Source organism: Mirounga leonina, unplaced genomic scaffold, assembly GCF_011800145.1.
Source record: "Mirounga leonina isolate KUSES-001 unplaced genomic scaffold, KU_Mleo_1.0 Mir_125, whole genome shotgun sequence".
NCBI lineage: Eukaryota > Metazoa > Chordata > Mammalia > Carnivora > Phocidae > Mirounga > Mirounga leonina.
In genome coordinates, this window is record NW_023270305.1 from 40,527,805 (window position 1) to 40,545,082 (window position 17,278).

Consider the following 17,278-nt stretch of genomic DNA (forward strand, 5'->3'; position numbering starts at 1 on the left):
AAGCTACAGTGAGAGCAGAAGCCTGGATGGTGCTGGCAAGGAAAGGCTTCTGCATGGCTAGGTGTCCAGCTTTGTAGGGGGAAGATCTTGCCTCTGGGAAATGATCCAGTAAGCCAGCCTACAATTAATGACCATCTAGGTCCAGCCCTTCACCGAATTGGAAAGGACATTAGTAGCTGCACAGTTCACCTCCATTGGCTCTGATTCTGCATTTCCCTGTCCACCGCCACTCCATGACTGAAGAGGAAATCAGTGCTCCATTGGCTTCAGGCAGCAAGAAAGAGGCAGATCCAGGAGGGAAATCACGACGTCTCAGGGTTCTTTTCAGGAGACCACCCCAAGGATGGAAGGGCATCAGATCTATGGTCCCTTAGGGTAACCTAAAGAAGACAGACAGTGTTTGATTCATGGCATTTTGAGAGTTGTCTTTGCCCGTCTGGTGCTGTAGACAATAGCTGAATGATAGGCTTTATGGCCACCAACTCAACCGAGGAAACTTGCCCAAAGATTTATGGCTTACTGCTCACCCCCACCAAAATATCTGTTCCAAGTCTCTTCCGAATTCCACTCCCTCCTGACTTCTAGACCGCCTGCCCATTTTTTCCAAAAGAGGCAGAAAGAAGAGATTCTGAGGGTTTTCTTCTGGAAGGTTATCACTTCTAATCATATATGTGAAGGCTGACATGAGGTAGCCTAGTATCCAACCTCCACACACTGAACAGCTTCAGTGGCATCACTAGAAAAGACCAGAGAAGAAAACCCAGGTCGCTAGCAAGAAAATGTGAAGAAAGGTGTTTTAAAGTTTAGAATTATAAAAGGTCACTCAAAGAAGCCTTCACAAAAACTGAGCCAGACAGGGAGTCAGATCTGATCATAACATGAGGAAGAGAGGAAGGCTCTGAATGCTTCTTTCCCTTCCAGCTGGATGCCCAGCAGACTTGTCCCAAATCCAGCTAAATGCACCTCTTTAAGCGCCTCCAACAGTCCCCCTGCCATACCAAGACTTGATTACCTCTGCCGCCTCCGTGAGGCTCTAAGGCATTTATCAGATTACCAGTTGAGGTCACATATCCTACTGTCGTGTTTTGTGGTTGCCTATTTATGCGTCTACTCTCCCCAGAGAAATTAGAAGCTTGGAGCTGAGAAGGAAAAGCTCTGTTCTGCATGCGGCAGGTGCCCAGTGCGAATTTGTAGAGCACATGCTGAGTGAAATTGCTTTACTTACAACCGTGGCCCCAGTTCTAGCCTACAGATCCTAGGAGTCCAAAGGGTGTAGAAAAAGAATTATGTGGAATTATGTGCATCCAGCTGACAGCTGGGCTGCTATTTGTCTGCTCTTTTCCGAAGTCTCCATTGGCCATTCCGTCCCACAGAAGCCAGAAATACCTGCATATCAGAGAATCAAATGTAAGGTTTTGTCCGATAATATTTAAACCCCAAAGGCAGTGTGAGACATAATTTCTACTCTGACAAAGGATACATATTTTAAGGGATGGATCCATAAACTTTGCAAGAAAAAATACACAGAGTAAGATGCCTTTTAAAACGGAGGATTCAGAATTGATGTGATTGTAATTGATATGAAATGTTGATTGGAATATTTATTCCTAAGATCTCTGCTACATTTCAGAGGTGGCACAAATTCAAACGTGTGGACACACTCATTCGGGGCTCCATCCCGGGGGAGAGGACATAGGGGAGTGACTCCAAGTCCTGAGTCATCATTCACGTTTCTTCCCCCTTCCTGCAAATGAGGTTCCATCCACCCTGGACTTTAATATACCCAAGTGTGTCTGTCTCAGCAGGTGGAGACTGCTTCTCCCCGTGAGGCATGCCTTGGTAGCCATACACTGACTTCTAGATGTTCAAAGAACGGATGAAGATCTCACCTGGAGCTGATGTTTTCTCTTAGGCTACTTCTTTCTCACACACACACTCATTGTTCCTCACATTGTAGAGACCAATATAAGATTGTTAGCCTTTTCAATTGCCACATAAGAACTTTTAAAAACCACTATTTCTATCAACATCATTCCTTAATCCAAAAAGGATAAAGACAGCCTTTATATTGAATAAATTGACGACATTTTTCTTGTCCTTCTAATTCTACTGTATCCCTCTGATCTATACTTGGTTATCATGTCCCCAGCATGAGCATTCTAATGATGAAAACGTCTCTCCTGGAATGTTGCTAGATGGGTTCTAAATATTTAAAAACCTGGTTGTCTTTTCCTATGGATTTTAGGGTTTTATGTCCTAGGAGTCATAAAATTTAAGGATAGAATATGCAAAAAGGATCAGAAAATAGTAATAAAAATCATCAGAAGTCAAAGGTTTCCCTGGAGTTTTTCGTTGGTAGGGACAATGCTAATTGCCAATGCAAATTTTGGTGACCAAATCAGAAATTTATCCTTTCTTCTCTGTTCCAGGTACATGGCCATCATCCATCCCCTCCAGCCCCGGCTGTCAGCCACAGCCACCAAGGTGGTCATCTGTGTCATCTGGGTCCTGGCTCTCCTACTGGCCTTCCCCCAGGGCTACTACTCAACCACAGAGACCATGCCCAACAGAGTGGTGTGTATGATTGAATGGCCAGAGCATCCTGACAAGATTTACGAGAAAGTGTGAGTAGGAATGACTCCCCAGTGGTGCCTTCTTTGTCTTTTCTTGTTTCTTCTTTCTTTCCATGCTCTTTTGTTGGTTGGGATTTAGTGTCTTTCTGTAAGCATTTCTTCATAACCACTCTGATATCAAGTTGATGTGTCCATCATTATCAAGGGACTCTTATCTCCCAAATACTACTCTGGACTTCAAATGAAAATTAGAAAAATGTGGGACCTGGATCCTGTTATAGCCTACCATCCAGGTGTTCTTCCATCTTCTCCTTGGGTTACCAATGACTCTGCCCTGCCAGTGTCTACATTGCTTTGCCTGGGAGCTCTTTCCTCACCTACAGATCGCCACTCTGCCCTCTTGCTCAGCATGCCAGAGGTGGGGGAATTATCCCCTGCTCCCAGCAGTTCTCAACAACAGATAGGAACCGGTGTATGAATACCCCAGCTCCCTCAGCCCACAGGTGGAATGTCTCTGAGGTGTGTGTTTTACACTGTGTCCAAGGTTTTGTGTTGGGGTGAAGCTCCAGTCACCCCAGCGGCAGCTGGCTCAATGACACACCCTTCCTTGTATCACTGCCCTACTCCCTACTGGTGTTTCTTTCTCCTTCTAACTAAGTCACTTACACTTGAATCTTTATCTCAGGCTGTGCCTCTGGGGAAAACCAAGCCACAGCACCTATCTTCCAGGGTTTTCTAGGTGGAGAAATAAGATACACATTCAAATGCATGGGAAGGCAAAGCCAGTACAATGAGACCTTATGAATTATAAGTTTCCCTACAAAGCAGGCCTGCTTATCTTCGGGGGCCTGACTGATCTCATTTAAGGGTTTTCAAAGAAATCCTGGCAATTTTCTCCAAGACTTCTCCTAGAGGCAACACTGAAATGGCTTATTCTTTGTTTTGTTCTGCTCAGGTAAGTGGCAATGTGACATTTATATTACCATCAGTTTTCTGGGCTCAGAGCACATTGATAATGTGGGTCCTTTTGAAAGTTCTCTATAATCCTCCTATCTCGGGTTTATTATGTGAATCATAAAAGAAAACTGGTGTTAATAATCAGGTGATCTATGTCTTAATAACAAGATTGCCATTACTAGTTATGTGACTCTGGGCAAGAATCATGTCCCCCCTCATTGTTAAAGTTGAAAGCGACAAAGCACCGCTTCCCATAAACAACTGCTATGAAGCACAAATGAGATCATGTATCCTTCCCTTGTAAGCTATTAAATGCCATAGGAAAGGTAAGATAATGTTATCGAACCAGATTCATCAGATAGCGGTAGAATCATTACAGGCCTTTAAACTCACTAGATGGTAACACAAGACACTACCTGTTGACCCCCAAGATCCGACTGTCTGAAAGCCTGCTGCGGAGAGTTATGCTGCTGCACCTGTTCCATGGAGCACAGAAATGGGGCTCGCCAGCAAGCAATACATAAAGCCCAGACTTTGCCTTCCAGACACAGGCAGTGGGATTTAATCGATCAAGCAGTGGGGGGATTAATGCTCAGCCTAGAAGCAGACATTGAAAATTATTCTTCCAAATGAAACTACAAGCCTGAGTGGGGTCTCAGTGGGAGGAAGAACATAGCTTTACAAGCTGTACAGGGCCCCCGAACATGTTCGAGCCAGAAGGTTCCCTCAAAAAGGAAAAATGAAAGCCCTGTGAATTAAAGCCCATTCTAGAAACTGCTTAGAAACTGCCTTTGATTGCATGGTCTGTAGCTCAGCTCTTGGCTCTCATGATCTTTTCCAAGTCTGGTTACCTTCCTACAGTTTTGTTTCAAAATACAGTTAGTTTATCCTCCAACAAATTCAAAGTTTAACATGGAAACAAAGGTATTTCCACAGATCTCTGGAGTCTTGCCCAAGAAATAGTAGTTTTTAAAGTTTGAACATTTTGCTGTCTTATGCTTGAATATTTTGCTGTTTTATGCTTATTAGTGACTAAGAAAGCCCTTTGAGACTCGATACAGCATATGCCGGATTGTCTTATTTCCTTGCAATGAGAATTTAGGGTAGCTGTACTGGATGCATAGTTAGGTTTGCCATCATTGTTTATTTCATGATTTTTTAAACTTCCTCTTTCTTTTATTTGTTTATTTTTTTAAATTTTATTATTTTTATTACATTTTTAATTTTAATTCCAGTATAGTTAACATACAGTGTTATATTAGTTTCAGGTGTATAATGTAGTGATTCCACAATTCTATATATTACTCAGTACTCACCATGCTAAGGGTTCACCTATTTCACCCATCTCCCCATCCCCTCCCCTCTGGCAACCATCAGTTTCTTCGCTATAGTTAAGAGTCTCTTTCTTGGTTTGTTTCTCCCTCTCTTTTTCCCTTTGCTCATTTGTTTTGTTTCTCAATTCCACATATGAGTGAAGATGAATGGATAAAGAAGATATGAGACACAGACACACAGACACAGACACACACACACTGGAATATTGTTTGGCCATAAAAAAGAAGGAAATCTTGCCATTTGCAACAAAATGGGTAGAGCTGAAGAGTGTAATACTAAGTGAAATAAGTCAGTCAGAGAAAGACAATACCATACGTTTATTTCTTGATTTTAACCTTAAAAAAATGAGTCTGGAGAAGAGCATCTGATTTTATCTACTCAGGATGTGTAAAATGCTTATGGATACAGTAGTAAGTTAAAAGAACCCATATTTGTCATCCACATATGTGCTGTGAAGCAAATGTAACTCAAGTGCATAGCAAGCTTTATGTAAGTCTATTTCCTTTTTGTCAATATCCTTCATAATGTATTATGATATACTTTTAGAGAATTTAAGTTTTACTAGCTGTAACCTAAGTACTTCATTATATTGTCTTCCGCTAGAACCGACTGCCATTTCCACAGCACGCAATAATCCCAAATTTGAAACCAGGAGGAAACTTTGTTTAAGGCAGTGTAATAATTAGGTTAGGAACATGGGTTCTGGAGTTAAATGAGGGATCAACTCCCAGCCACATCACTCTCTAGTTGAGTCATCATGGTCCAGTTATTTAAGCCTCTAAGCTGAATGGAACATTCCACATAGAGGTATTAAGAGAAGCAAGTAAGGCACATGCTTAGCCCAGTGCCAAGCACATGGGAAGAGTCTGGTGAGTATTAACTACTGCCATCAGCATCAGTCATTGATCTGGGTGCATGGGTAGATGACTGGCAGCAGACAGTGTGGTGGGCAGATGCTTAGGCCCAATTTGCCTGATGAATAATTTGTGCCAGCTAATTACATAAAAAGGTTTTGTGAAAAATCTTAGATTGCTGCATTTGCCTTCTGGCTGCATGGTGAACTTCCAGCCCTGATCATTCATCATTCAGACTCTTTATTAATACATGGATTAAATTAAGCACTATTAAAGAAAGGCAATCCAATAAAAGAACAGGCAAAAGTTTTGAACATGCACTTCACAAAAGGAAGTGTCCAAATGACCAATTAATATGTGAAGAGGCACACAACTTCATTTGTCACCAGTGAAATACAAATTAAAACCATAATGACATCTTACTGCACACCCATTAGACTAGCAAATGTTAAGAAGTCTGGCTCAACTAAGAATTTAGAACTTTTGGTGAAATTAGGAAACAATGAGAACCTTTGTAGACTGCTAGAAGAAGTATACATTGATAAAACCATATTGGAAAACATTTTGTAGTATCCAGAAGAGCAGAAGCTCTCCATACACTATATAACCCCACAGTTTCACTCGGGGCTGATTGCCCTAGAAGAATGCATGCATGTGTGCACCCAAATACAGCTAGCGTGTGGTTCAGATCAGCATTGTTCGTTATGCCCCAAACTGGAGCTATTCCAAATGTCCATCATCAGTAGGATGGCTATAAAATTGTGACACAAGCATGTAACAGAATACTATGTAATTAATAAAATGAACAAAATGTAGCTCCATGCAACATGGATGGCTCTTACAAAGTTTTAAAACAAAATGAACAAAATGAAAGTACATCTTCAAGAGCACATCAGGAGGTGGTAAAACTATAAAAGCAAACAAAGCAGTAGTCACCATGAAAGTGAAGACATGATTCTCTCTCATGGGAGGGAAAGGGGTATGATCAAGAAGAGACACTTAGAGGTGCTTCTGAGGGGCTGACACTATTATATTTCTCGATCTCTGTGGTAGTAGCATGAGTGTTGGCTTAAAAATCATTCATAATAGCGGATAATTTTGTTCATCCACTTTTTCTGGAATGTATGCTTCAAATTTTTTAACTGTAAATTAAATGCTATTCAAAGGATTTTGCTTTTACAAAATCCTTTGTAAAAGGATTCAAGAAACTGCTCTCATTGGGATAACCCCAAAAGTTCCTTCCTAAGAAATTACCTTTTGAGATGTGGAGCTTTGCTTAGAATGATATTATTCATAAGTTTTTACCTTTGAATAAGCCAAAGTATGGATGGACCCCACTTCATTCTCATGCTTACTTGACCCTGTGCATTTTGCCTTGCTGACTTCTATACTTCAGCCCACCTGGAATTTTCCCAACTGGTCTAAGAGTGTATGGGACAAATGCTGTCCTTGGAAGGAGTGGCAAACATTAAGCAGAGCATAAGACCCAGACAGTCTCCACAGCTCCCCCCCCCCCCCCCCCCCCCCCCCCCCCGCCTTGCTGCTATTCATAAGCATCCACCTCTGGGCTATAAAATGTTACCAACAGACTTGGTCAGTTTCCTGGAAAATCATTTAAAACTTTATTTTGCATTTTTAAAATGAATAGATTATGGAGTCTACAGAAAATTCCTCTAATTTCTTTAATCATCTGTATGCCCATCATTCATGAAAGGCTCTAACATTTTGATGAATATTCTTCCAGTCTCTTATTCCCTCTCTAGGTAAATACTGTTCTTAGTTTCTTCTGTGAGTGTCTTACATAGATACAGGTCAGCACAAATATAAGCTGTTTCCCTCTCTGTAACATAAAATGTAGCTTTTTATGCACCTCATTCTATATCCTATTTTTAAAATTTAATATATCTTAGAGATATTTCCATATTAATTCATGAAGAGCTCCTCTATTCTTTTTCTCAGCTACACAGTACTCCGCGCTACAAATGTACAATGTTATTTAACCAATCACACTTTAGGTGGACTTTGGATTATCTTCAGCCTTTTGCTATTACAGAGTGCAGCCGTGGATAGCCTTCACATATATCATGCAAGGCTATCTATAGCAAAAAAATTCCAAAAATGGAATTGCTGAGTCAAAGATATATAACATTTTAATTTTGGTATTTGCCTTCCATTTGGGATGGTACTAATTTACATACTCACTAGCAGTGTATGGAAGTCCCTGTTTTTCTACAGCTTTCCCAACAGAGTTCTATATTATCAGGCTTTTAGATTTTTGCCCATTATAGTTAAAATTTGCATTTCTCTTTTTATGAGTAGGATTGAATATCTTTTCATAATAGGAGTAATTTGTATATACATCTTTTTATCTGCTTATTTCATTTACCATATCATAAATGATTTCCTATAACATTAAACTTGTTTCTACAAACTGATATGAATTTATGCATATGCACATATGTTTATATGTGTCCATAATTAATAATTTGGGGGGCACTTGGTTGGCTCGGTCGGTTGAGTGTCCAACTCTAGAGTTCTCTCAGGTCATGGTGTCGGGGTCGTGTAGATCCAGTCCCGTGTCAGGCTCCGCACTCAGTGGGAAGTCTGCTTGAGATTCTTTCCCTCTCCCTCTGCTCTTACACACTCTCTCTCAAATAAATAAATAGACCTTTAGAAAAATTAATGATAATTTTGTTAACTAATCTGCTCTTTGAAAATTGATTACTCCAGTGGGTTCTTTCAGCTGACCTAAGATAAAACACTAAGTTTTAAAAGAAGCTGCTTCTAGCTATATCCTTAGATCCCTGCAGGGACTGCTTCAGTGCCTTCTGCCATCCCCTGCTTATGTTTACAGTGCACGGTTATAGAAAATATCCTAATGTTGTAACATTCATGAAAGTGAAGATGTGGGCTCGTTATTAGTGCAGTAATATCATCATCCGTAATTGAGTGTTTGCCACAATTTGCAAGCTGGTGAACTGTGACACTGCCCAGGAAGTCCTATGAAGGGGGAGTACATTGACTGGTTTCATGGATGACCCAAAGTGACTCCTCTTGGTGGAGAAAAATACACGTGAGAGGACGAGGAAAGTGTAAAAAAGAAACATTTGGCTTTGAAAAATACATCGACCTCCCTGTTCTACTAAAATGAGGAGGAATGTGCCATAGCTTTCAAAGTTATTCAGAGCCAAGCCCACTCTGGAGGATGCTGCACAGGCTGCCAAGTTGCAGTGGTCCCAGAAGGTTCCAGGGCAAGGCCCCTGAGGACAAGGAAGATGAATGAGCCAACATCTCTTCATCAGAGGGCCCATCACCAAGGCCAAGAAAAAGTCTGTAATGAGGATGAAAAATGAGAAAGACATCCAAATGAATGAGCTTTAGACAGTGGGGGGATTTCAGTTTTCCTGAATCATTTATGAATATTGGTTATATATCATTCTCTATTAATTAAACTTCTACGTACCTAACTTTGCAGTAGAACTATGTAGCAAGAAGTAAGACATGCCTATTCTGAATTCCAAATATTACCAATTGTTCTGGGAAAGGAGTCTATGCCAGAAAACAGCATCATTCGTGACTTTAATTACCTGGAAATTTTGTGGATGTGAACATGAATGTGTCTTTATGTGTATCTAATATAATTCTCTATATGTACCAGTTGTAAGGAAGACTATAAAAATATGTGTTGTTATTTTTTGCAGCATTTTGTCTTTTATATTTTACAGCCCATCATCAGAAATTAGCTGAAATTTTATATTTATATGTATCTTTTCATTAATATTAATGAAAATTGAAAATCAGCTAATTGACAGAGTATGAGGGGAAAGGGAATGTCAGAAAATGTACCTGGAGCATTACTTCTCAAATTTTCCACCTTCTTGATTATTTCACAAATAATAAACGAAAGAAAAGAAATGTGGATCCTTTGCCAAGCTGCTCCAGGCCTTGGCCAAGGGGGTGTCAGCATATTTGTGTTTCCAGGACTGATTGTTTATGCTAGCTGTTATGATTAATCTCCTCCCCTGACACCTGCTACATTTATAGATACAGCCCAGGGCCCCTGGTATTGTCTTGGCTGTTGATGAAAAGCAGTTAAGCCAAGAATGAAAAGTACATTGACACTTCAGAGAAAGATGATTGCATAAAAATAATCCCTTAACCTTAACTCCCAGAAAAAAATTAAAGTGAGCAGAGTAAAGAAGGAGGAGGAGGAAACTTTAAAAAAAAAAAAAAAGCCTACATTAATACAGAAACTAAGAAGGTTGCCATACAAATGCCAGAAATTTCACTACATTTCTGGTAGATACTGTGCAGATAGAGCCAAAGAAGAGGCAGCCACCACCAAGGACTGTCATAGACAAGACATAAAATAACAGCCCCTAATTCGGAGGGGAAAGTATAAGCCTGAGAAAGATGGGATCCCCTAGTTTGAGGTTCTTTTGGGCTGCCATAATCAGCTTCCAGAGGTAGCTGCTCTTAGACTGGGCACAAGGTGCCCCCAGGCCAGAGAGTGTAATTCACAGTAAGATAAAAATGATGATTTCCTACAAAATTGTGAATATCAAATTGACACAGCTTGAGGGGATAGGAATGAAAATACTGTTCAAGAACTCCATTTATGAAAGGCACTGGGACCAAAATTTGTGCAGAGAAATTCTTTCAAATACCCTATAAGCTCTTCAAGAGTTCAAAACCATATGGAGTTCTTGCTAAGTTGTTATACACCCTTGGCACAATATAATTGTAAAAAACTAACAAAACCCAGAACTCCAAAAACAAACCTTCAGGCCAATTCCATTTACAAACATATATGCAAACATCCTAATTAAAAGTCACCAAAAAATCAAAATGATTTTAAAATAGCAATAGTTTGTTTTTGAGCATGACTTTTTCCAGCAAATAAGGTTAGTAAATTATCAGGAAATCTGTTATATTTCATTTAATTAATTGGTCAAAGGAAAACATCATATATTTGTTTCAATAAATGTCAAAATAAATTTGTTAAAATATAATATCTATTAAAGAAAAAAGTAGCTTATATCAGTAATAATCCTTGAGAAAATAAACGTATAACAGATCTCCTTGACAGCAAAAACAAAATTAAAACACTTTGAATATTTAGGAAATAAGAGTATATGAAGAAAATTAAAGCATTATGCTATTTTAGATTTTACTGAATAGCATAAGAGAATATTTGAGAAATACATTTCACTTGATTCAAACGCTGGGAATTATCTAAGGTTCATATAGGAAACAGTCTCCTTCCTATCTCTTTTTTTTCTATTTGTACACCAGTATTCATAACAGCATTATTCACAGTAGTCAAAATGTGGAAACGCCCTTCTATCTTTATATAATTCCATAAAGCTATCAGTTCTCCACAAACTTTCCACAAGTATGTTTAGGTAACTGATAAAGCAAGTCATTTAAAAAGAACAATAGGATAAAAATCGTTCAAGGAAATATTGAACAAGAAGAATTATTTTTGATATCAGCAAAATAATGAAGAACAATGATAAGAAGTGACTCGCTCTTCCAGATATGAAAATATCATTTCTGGGGATAGAATTAATCAATAAAAAAACAGAACAGAAATCATACACCTGTACACACAGACAGAAACCCAAGACTATAAAATGTTGTATTTAGTATATGCTACAGATGGCATGTCTAATCTGTAAGGGTTATTCCATAAATTTGGAGGGAAACCTGATCAACCAAAATTTTGTAGAATTCTCTAACTCAAATGACTTTATAGGCAACTGCATAAGCCACCACTGCCTGCAGCTTGGAGAGTCACAATATATATTAGCACACTGAAGCCTCTGAGAGGCTTTCCATCCAAAAATGTTTTCATTTTATTTTCATAGGAAATACATTCATGTGGTTTAAAAAAACAGTGTAAAATGGTAATCAGGAAAATATTTCTCCCTCTAGCCACTATTCTTACTTTCTGGTGAGCTTTTTAAAGTTTCCTTTATGCTTATCTTAAAAAGTTTGTGTATGTGATCTTACTGTTCTCTTTCTTACACAAAATAGATAATACACCCTATTCTTGTTTTTCCATTAACAACTTATCTCAGATTCCTTTCTCACCATATGGAGCAAGCATTCTCATTTTTTTTTTTTTTACAGCTGCATAGTATTCCTCTTTATGGAAAAATATCATTTATTTATCTGGTATGATTTCAATGTATATTTGAACTGTTCCTACTGTTTGGCTACTTCAAATTATATTGCAGTGAATAGGCTCCCCGCCCCCCCAATTAAGTATTATAGTAAAGAAACCTGACAGTTTTGCTTAAACCTTATGTTTCCCAAGTTGATCATAAAATCCTTCTTTTGATTAATCCCATCAACATCCCACAGAACTTTTGTCCATAAAACATATTCTGGGGAAACTCTGGGCTAATCATAAAGCTGTATTCCTTTCTCACAACTTAGGACCAATATAAATTCCATGTAAATTGAGATGGAAAATAGACTTTCCCAACACCAAAGGCAAATCCACAATGGAAGAGATTTCTGGTTTGAATACAGATATAAAGATATAGATATATTTCTTAAATTCTGTATATCAAAGAAACCCCATGAAAATACAGTGTATGAGACAAACCACCAATATAATTAACATAGAGAAGCTCTAACTAATCAATAAAAATAAAGGGTATTTTTAAATCAAAACACTAACAGTGCATAAAAGAATATGAAAAACTGTATTTCAGTAAGAGATACAATTTTCTGTTTATTTGATTGGCACACATTAAACTTAATGAAAATGCTAAGTATTAACAAGGTTATAGGGAAGATGAGCACTGTCTTCAGGAAGACAGTTTGACAATATCAATCAAGATTCTTAAATATACACTTGATGGTTTCTTAAATTCCACATATGAGTGAAATCCTATGGTATTTACCTGTCTCTGACCTATTTCACTTAGCATTATACCCTCTAATTCCATCCATGTTGTTGCAAATGGCAAGATTTCATTCTTTTTTACAGTTGAATAACATCCATTGTGTATATATCTATATATATTTATATATACGACATCTTCTTTCATCAATGGATGGACACTTGGGAGCAAAGGGAGAGAGAGAAAGAGAGAAATCAAGAAACAGATTCTTAACTATAGAGAACAAACTGATGGTTACCAGAGGGGCAGGAGTGGGGGGATGGGTTTATTTGGTGATGGGGATCAGGGAGTGCACCTGTTGTGATGAGCACCAGATGATGTATGGAATTGTGGAATCACCATATTGTACACCTGCAACTAATGTAACACTGTATGTTAACTAACTGGAATTAAAATTAAAACTTTAAAAAATTAAATATACACTTGATTTGGAATAGCACTTATGCTCTTAGAAGGTCAAGAGGGCAAGAATGGATATGCAAGATATTGATATTAGCATGATTTATAAATTTGTAAAATTAGAAACAAATGCCCAATCATACATGACTGAATAAATCATTAATAGATCATCCACACAAAGAAAAACTATGCAGTCATTAAAAAATAATTGTATAAGCATGTTAATTAACATGAAAATATATTCATGATCTTCTGATCAGTAAATAAAATGGGTTTCAAAGTAATATGTATAGTATAGTACCATTTCTGTGATTTTTGTAAAATGTACACATGCATTTACAGGTTATGGGGAAGTCTGGAAAGATATACAGCAAAGTTTAATGCTCAATTTTTTTATTATCTTAGAGGCGGCGCTATGGATCATTTAAATTTTTTATTTTTGCTTATCTGAAATTTAAGTTTCTTCAAACTAAATACAAATTATTACCTGCACTGCATTTTAAAATGCAGGAATGGAATTTTTAAGGCATCCACTTCTAGAATAAAAATATTATCACTTGATAAAATCACTAGGGTAACTAAAAATGAAAAAAAAAAATATTTTAGCACCTGAAAAATTGTTTGGCTAATTATATAGTTATTAGAACAGAATCATTTTCTTCTAAATTCTTCAGACATTGTTCTGTGGTCTTCTGACAGATAGTTTTGCAAAGAAATCTGATGCCATCTGATTTTTTTCCATTTTAGATAATTTGTGTTTTCTGCCTGCATACATTTAAGATTTTTCTTTATTTATGTAAAAAAAACAGCAATTGCTGGGTCATAGAGTAGCTCTATTTTTAATTTTCTGAGGCACCTCCACATTGTTTTCAAAAGTGGCTGTACCAACTTGAATTCCCACCAACAGTGTAAGAGGGTTCCCCTTTCCCAAAACCTCTCCCAACATTTGTTGTTTCTTGCCTTGTCAATTTTTGCCATTCTAACTGTGTAAGGTGGTATCTCAATGCGGTTTTGATTTGAATTTCCCTGATGGCTAATGATGATGAACATTTTTTCATGTGCCTATATTTGTATGTCTTCTTCGGAGAAGTGTCTGTTCATGACTTCTGCCCCTTTTTTGACTTGATTATTTTTTGGGGAGTGTTGAGCTTGAGAAGTTCTTTATAGATCTTGGATACCAGCCCTTTATCTGTAGTGTCATTTGCAAATATTTTCTCCCATTCTGTGGGTTGCCTCTTTGTTTTATTGACTGTTTCCTTTGCTATGCAGAAGCTTTTTATCTTGATGAAGTCCAAAAAGTTCATTTTTGCTTCTGTTTCACTAGCTTTTGGAGATGTATCTTGAAGGAAGTTGCTGTGGCCGATGTCGAAGAGGTTATTGCCTATGTTCTCCTCTAGGATTTTGATGGATTCCTGTCTCACATTGAGGTCTTTCATTCATTTTTAGTTTATCTGTGTGTATGGTGTTAGAGAATGGTCAAGTTTCATTCTTCTGTATATAGCTGTCCAATTATCCCAGCACCATTTATTGAAGAGACTGTCTTTTTTCCATTGCATATTTTTTCCTGCTTTGTCGAAGATTATTTGACCATAGAGTTGAGGGTCCATATCTGGGCTCTCTATTCTGTTCCATTGGTCTCTATGTCTGTTTTTGTGCCAGTACCATGCTGTCTTGGTGATCACTGCTTTGTAATATAGCTTGAAATCGGGCAACGTGATGCCCCCAGCTTTGTTTTTCTTTTTCAATATTTCCTTGGCGATTTGGGGTCTTTTCTGATTCCATACAAATTTTAGGATTGTTTGTTCCAGCACTTTGAAAAATGTCATTGGAATTTTGATCGGGATGGCATTGAAGGTATAGATTGCTCTGGGTAGCATAGACATTTTAACAATGTTTATTCTTCCGATCCATGAGCATGGAATGTTTTTCCATCTTTTTGTGTCTTCTTCAATTTCTTTCATGAGTGTTCTGTAGTTCCTAGAGTGTAGATACTTTACTTCTTTGATTAGCTTTATTCCAAGGTATCTTATGGGTTTGGGTGCTATTGTTAAGTGAAATCGTTTCTCTAATTTCTCTTTCTACAGTTGCATTGTTAGTGTACAAGAAAGCAACTGATTTCTGTGCATTGATTTTGTATCCTGCCACCTTACTGAATTGCTCTATGAGTTCTAGTAATTAGGAGGTGGAGTCTTTTGGATTTTCCACATAAAGTGTCATGTCATCTGCAAAGAGAGAGAGAGTTTGACTTCTTCTTTGACAATTTGAATACCTTTTATTTCTTTTTGTTGTCTGATTGTTGTTGCTAGGACTTCTAGTATCATGTTGAACAATAGTGGCAAGAGTGGGCATCCTTGTGGTGTTGCTGATCTTAAGGAAAAGGTTCTCAGCTTTTCCCCATTGAGGATGATATTCACTGTGGGTTTTTCATAGATGGATTTTATGAACTTGAGGAATGTTCCCCTATCCCCATACTCTGAAGAGTTTTAATCAGGAAAGGATGCTGCATTTTGTCAAATGCTTTTTCTGCATCAATTGAGAGGACTATATGGTTCTTTTCTCTCCTCATATTAATGTGTTCTATCACATTGATTGATTTGTGAATGTTGAACCACCCTTGCATCCTGGGGATAAATCCCACTTGGTCATGGTGGGTGATCGTTTTAATGTATTGTTAGATCCTATTAACTAGGATTTTGTTGAGGATTTTGGAATCCATATTCATCAGGGATATCGGTCTGAAATTCTCCTTTTTGATGGGGTCTTTTCCTGGTTTGGGGATTAAGGTAATGCTGGCCTCATAGAATGAGTTTGGAAGATTTCCTTCTGTTTCTATTTTTTGAAACAGCTTCAGGAGAATAGGTATTATTTCTTCTTTGAATGTTTGGTAGAATTCCCCAGGGAATCCATCAGGCCCTGGACTCTTGTTTTTTGGGAGGTTTTTGATTACTGCTTCAATCTCGTTACTGGTTATTGGCTTATTCAGGTTGTCTGTTTCTTCCTGTTTCAGTCTTGGTAGTTTATAGGTTTCCAGGAAGGCATCCATTTCTTCCAGGTTGCTCAATTTGTTGGCATATATTTGTTGATAATAACTTCTAATAATTGTTTCTATTTCCTTGGTGTTAGTCGTGATCTCTGCCCTTTCATTCACAATTGTATTAATTTCGGTCCTTTGTCCTTTCTTTTGGATAAGTCTGGCCTGTGGTTTATCGATCTTACTAATTCTTTCAAAAAACCAGCTTCTAGTTTCATTTCTGATCTACTGTGTTTCTGGTTTCTAATTCATTGATCTCTGCTCTAATCTTAATTATTTCTCTTCTAATGCATGGCTTAGGCATCATTTGTTGCTTTTTCTTTAGTTCTTTAAGGTGTAAAGTTAGTTGGTGAATTCAGGATTTTTCTATTTTTTTGAGCGAGGCTTGGATGGCTATGTATTTCCCCCTTAGGACTGCCTTTGCAAAAATATCCCATAGGTTTTGGACTGATGTGTTTTCATTCTCATTGGTTTCCATGAATTGTTTAAGTTCTTCTTTGATTTTCTGGTTGACCCAAACACTCTTGAGCAGAGTGGTCTGTAGCTTCCAAGTGTTTTAATTTCTTCCAAATTTTTTCTTATGATTGAGTTCCAGTTTGAAAGCATTATGGTCTGAGAATATGCAGGGAATGATCTCAAATCTTTTGGTATCAGTTGAGACCTGATTTGTGACCCAGTATGTGGTCTATTCTGGAGAAAGTTCCATGTGCACTCGAGAAGAATGAGTATTCTGTTGTTTTAGGGTGGAATGTTCTGTATATATCTATGAGGTCCATCTGGTCCAGTGTGTCATTCAAAGCTCTTGTTTCTTTGTCAATTTTCTACTTAGATGATCTGTCTGTTGCTGAGAGTGGAGGATTGAGGTCTCCTACAATTAACATATTATTATCAATATGACTGTTTATTTTGGTTAACAGTTGGCTTATGTAGATGGCTGCTCCCATGTTGGGGGTGTAGATATTTACAATTGTTAGATTTTCTTGTTGGATAGACCCTTTAAGAATGATATAGTGTCATTCTGTATCTCTAACTACAGTCTTTAGCTCAAAATCTAATTTGTCTGATATAAGAATTGCTACCCCAGCTTTCTTGAGGTCCATTGGCATGGAAGATGGATCTCCATCCCTTCACTTTCAGTCTGGATGTATCTTTAGGTTCAAAATGAGTGTCTTGTAGACAGCATATGGATGGGTCCTGTCTTTTTATCCAATC

General features: G+C 37.8%; 1 protein-coding gene across 1 annotated transcript in view; it reads left to right on the forward strand.

The window, feature by feature from the left end:
• TACR1 (tachykinin receptor 1) overlaps positions 1 to 17,278 on the forward strand; it is a 153,616-nt gene that overhangs the window by 69,543 nt on the left and 66,795 nt on the right. The window contains exon 2 of the mRNA XM_035001208.1: positions 2,430 to 2,624. Coding sequence (XP_034857099.1) covers positions 2,430 to 2,624 — 195 coding nt within the window. The remainder of the gene's footprint in view (positions 1 to 2,429; positions 2,625 to 17,278) is intronic.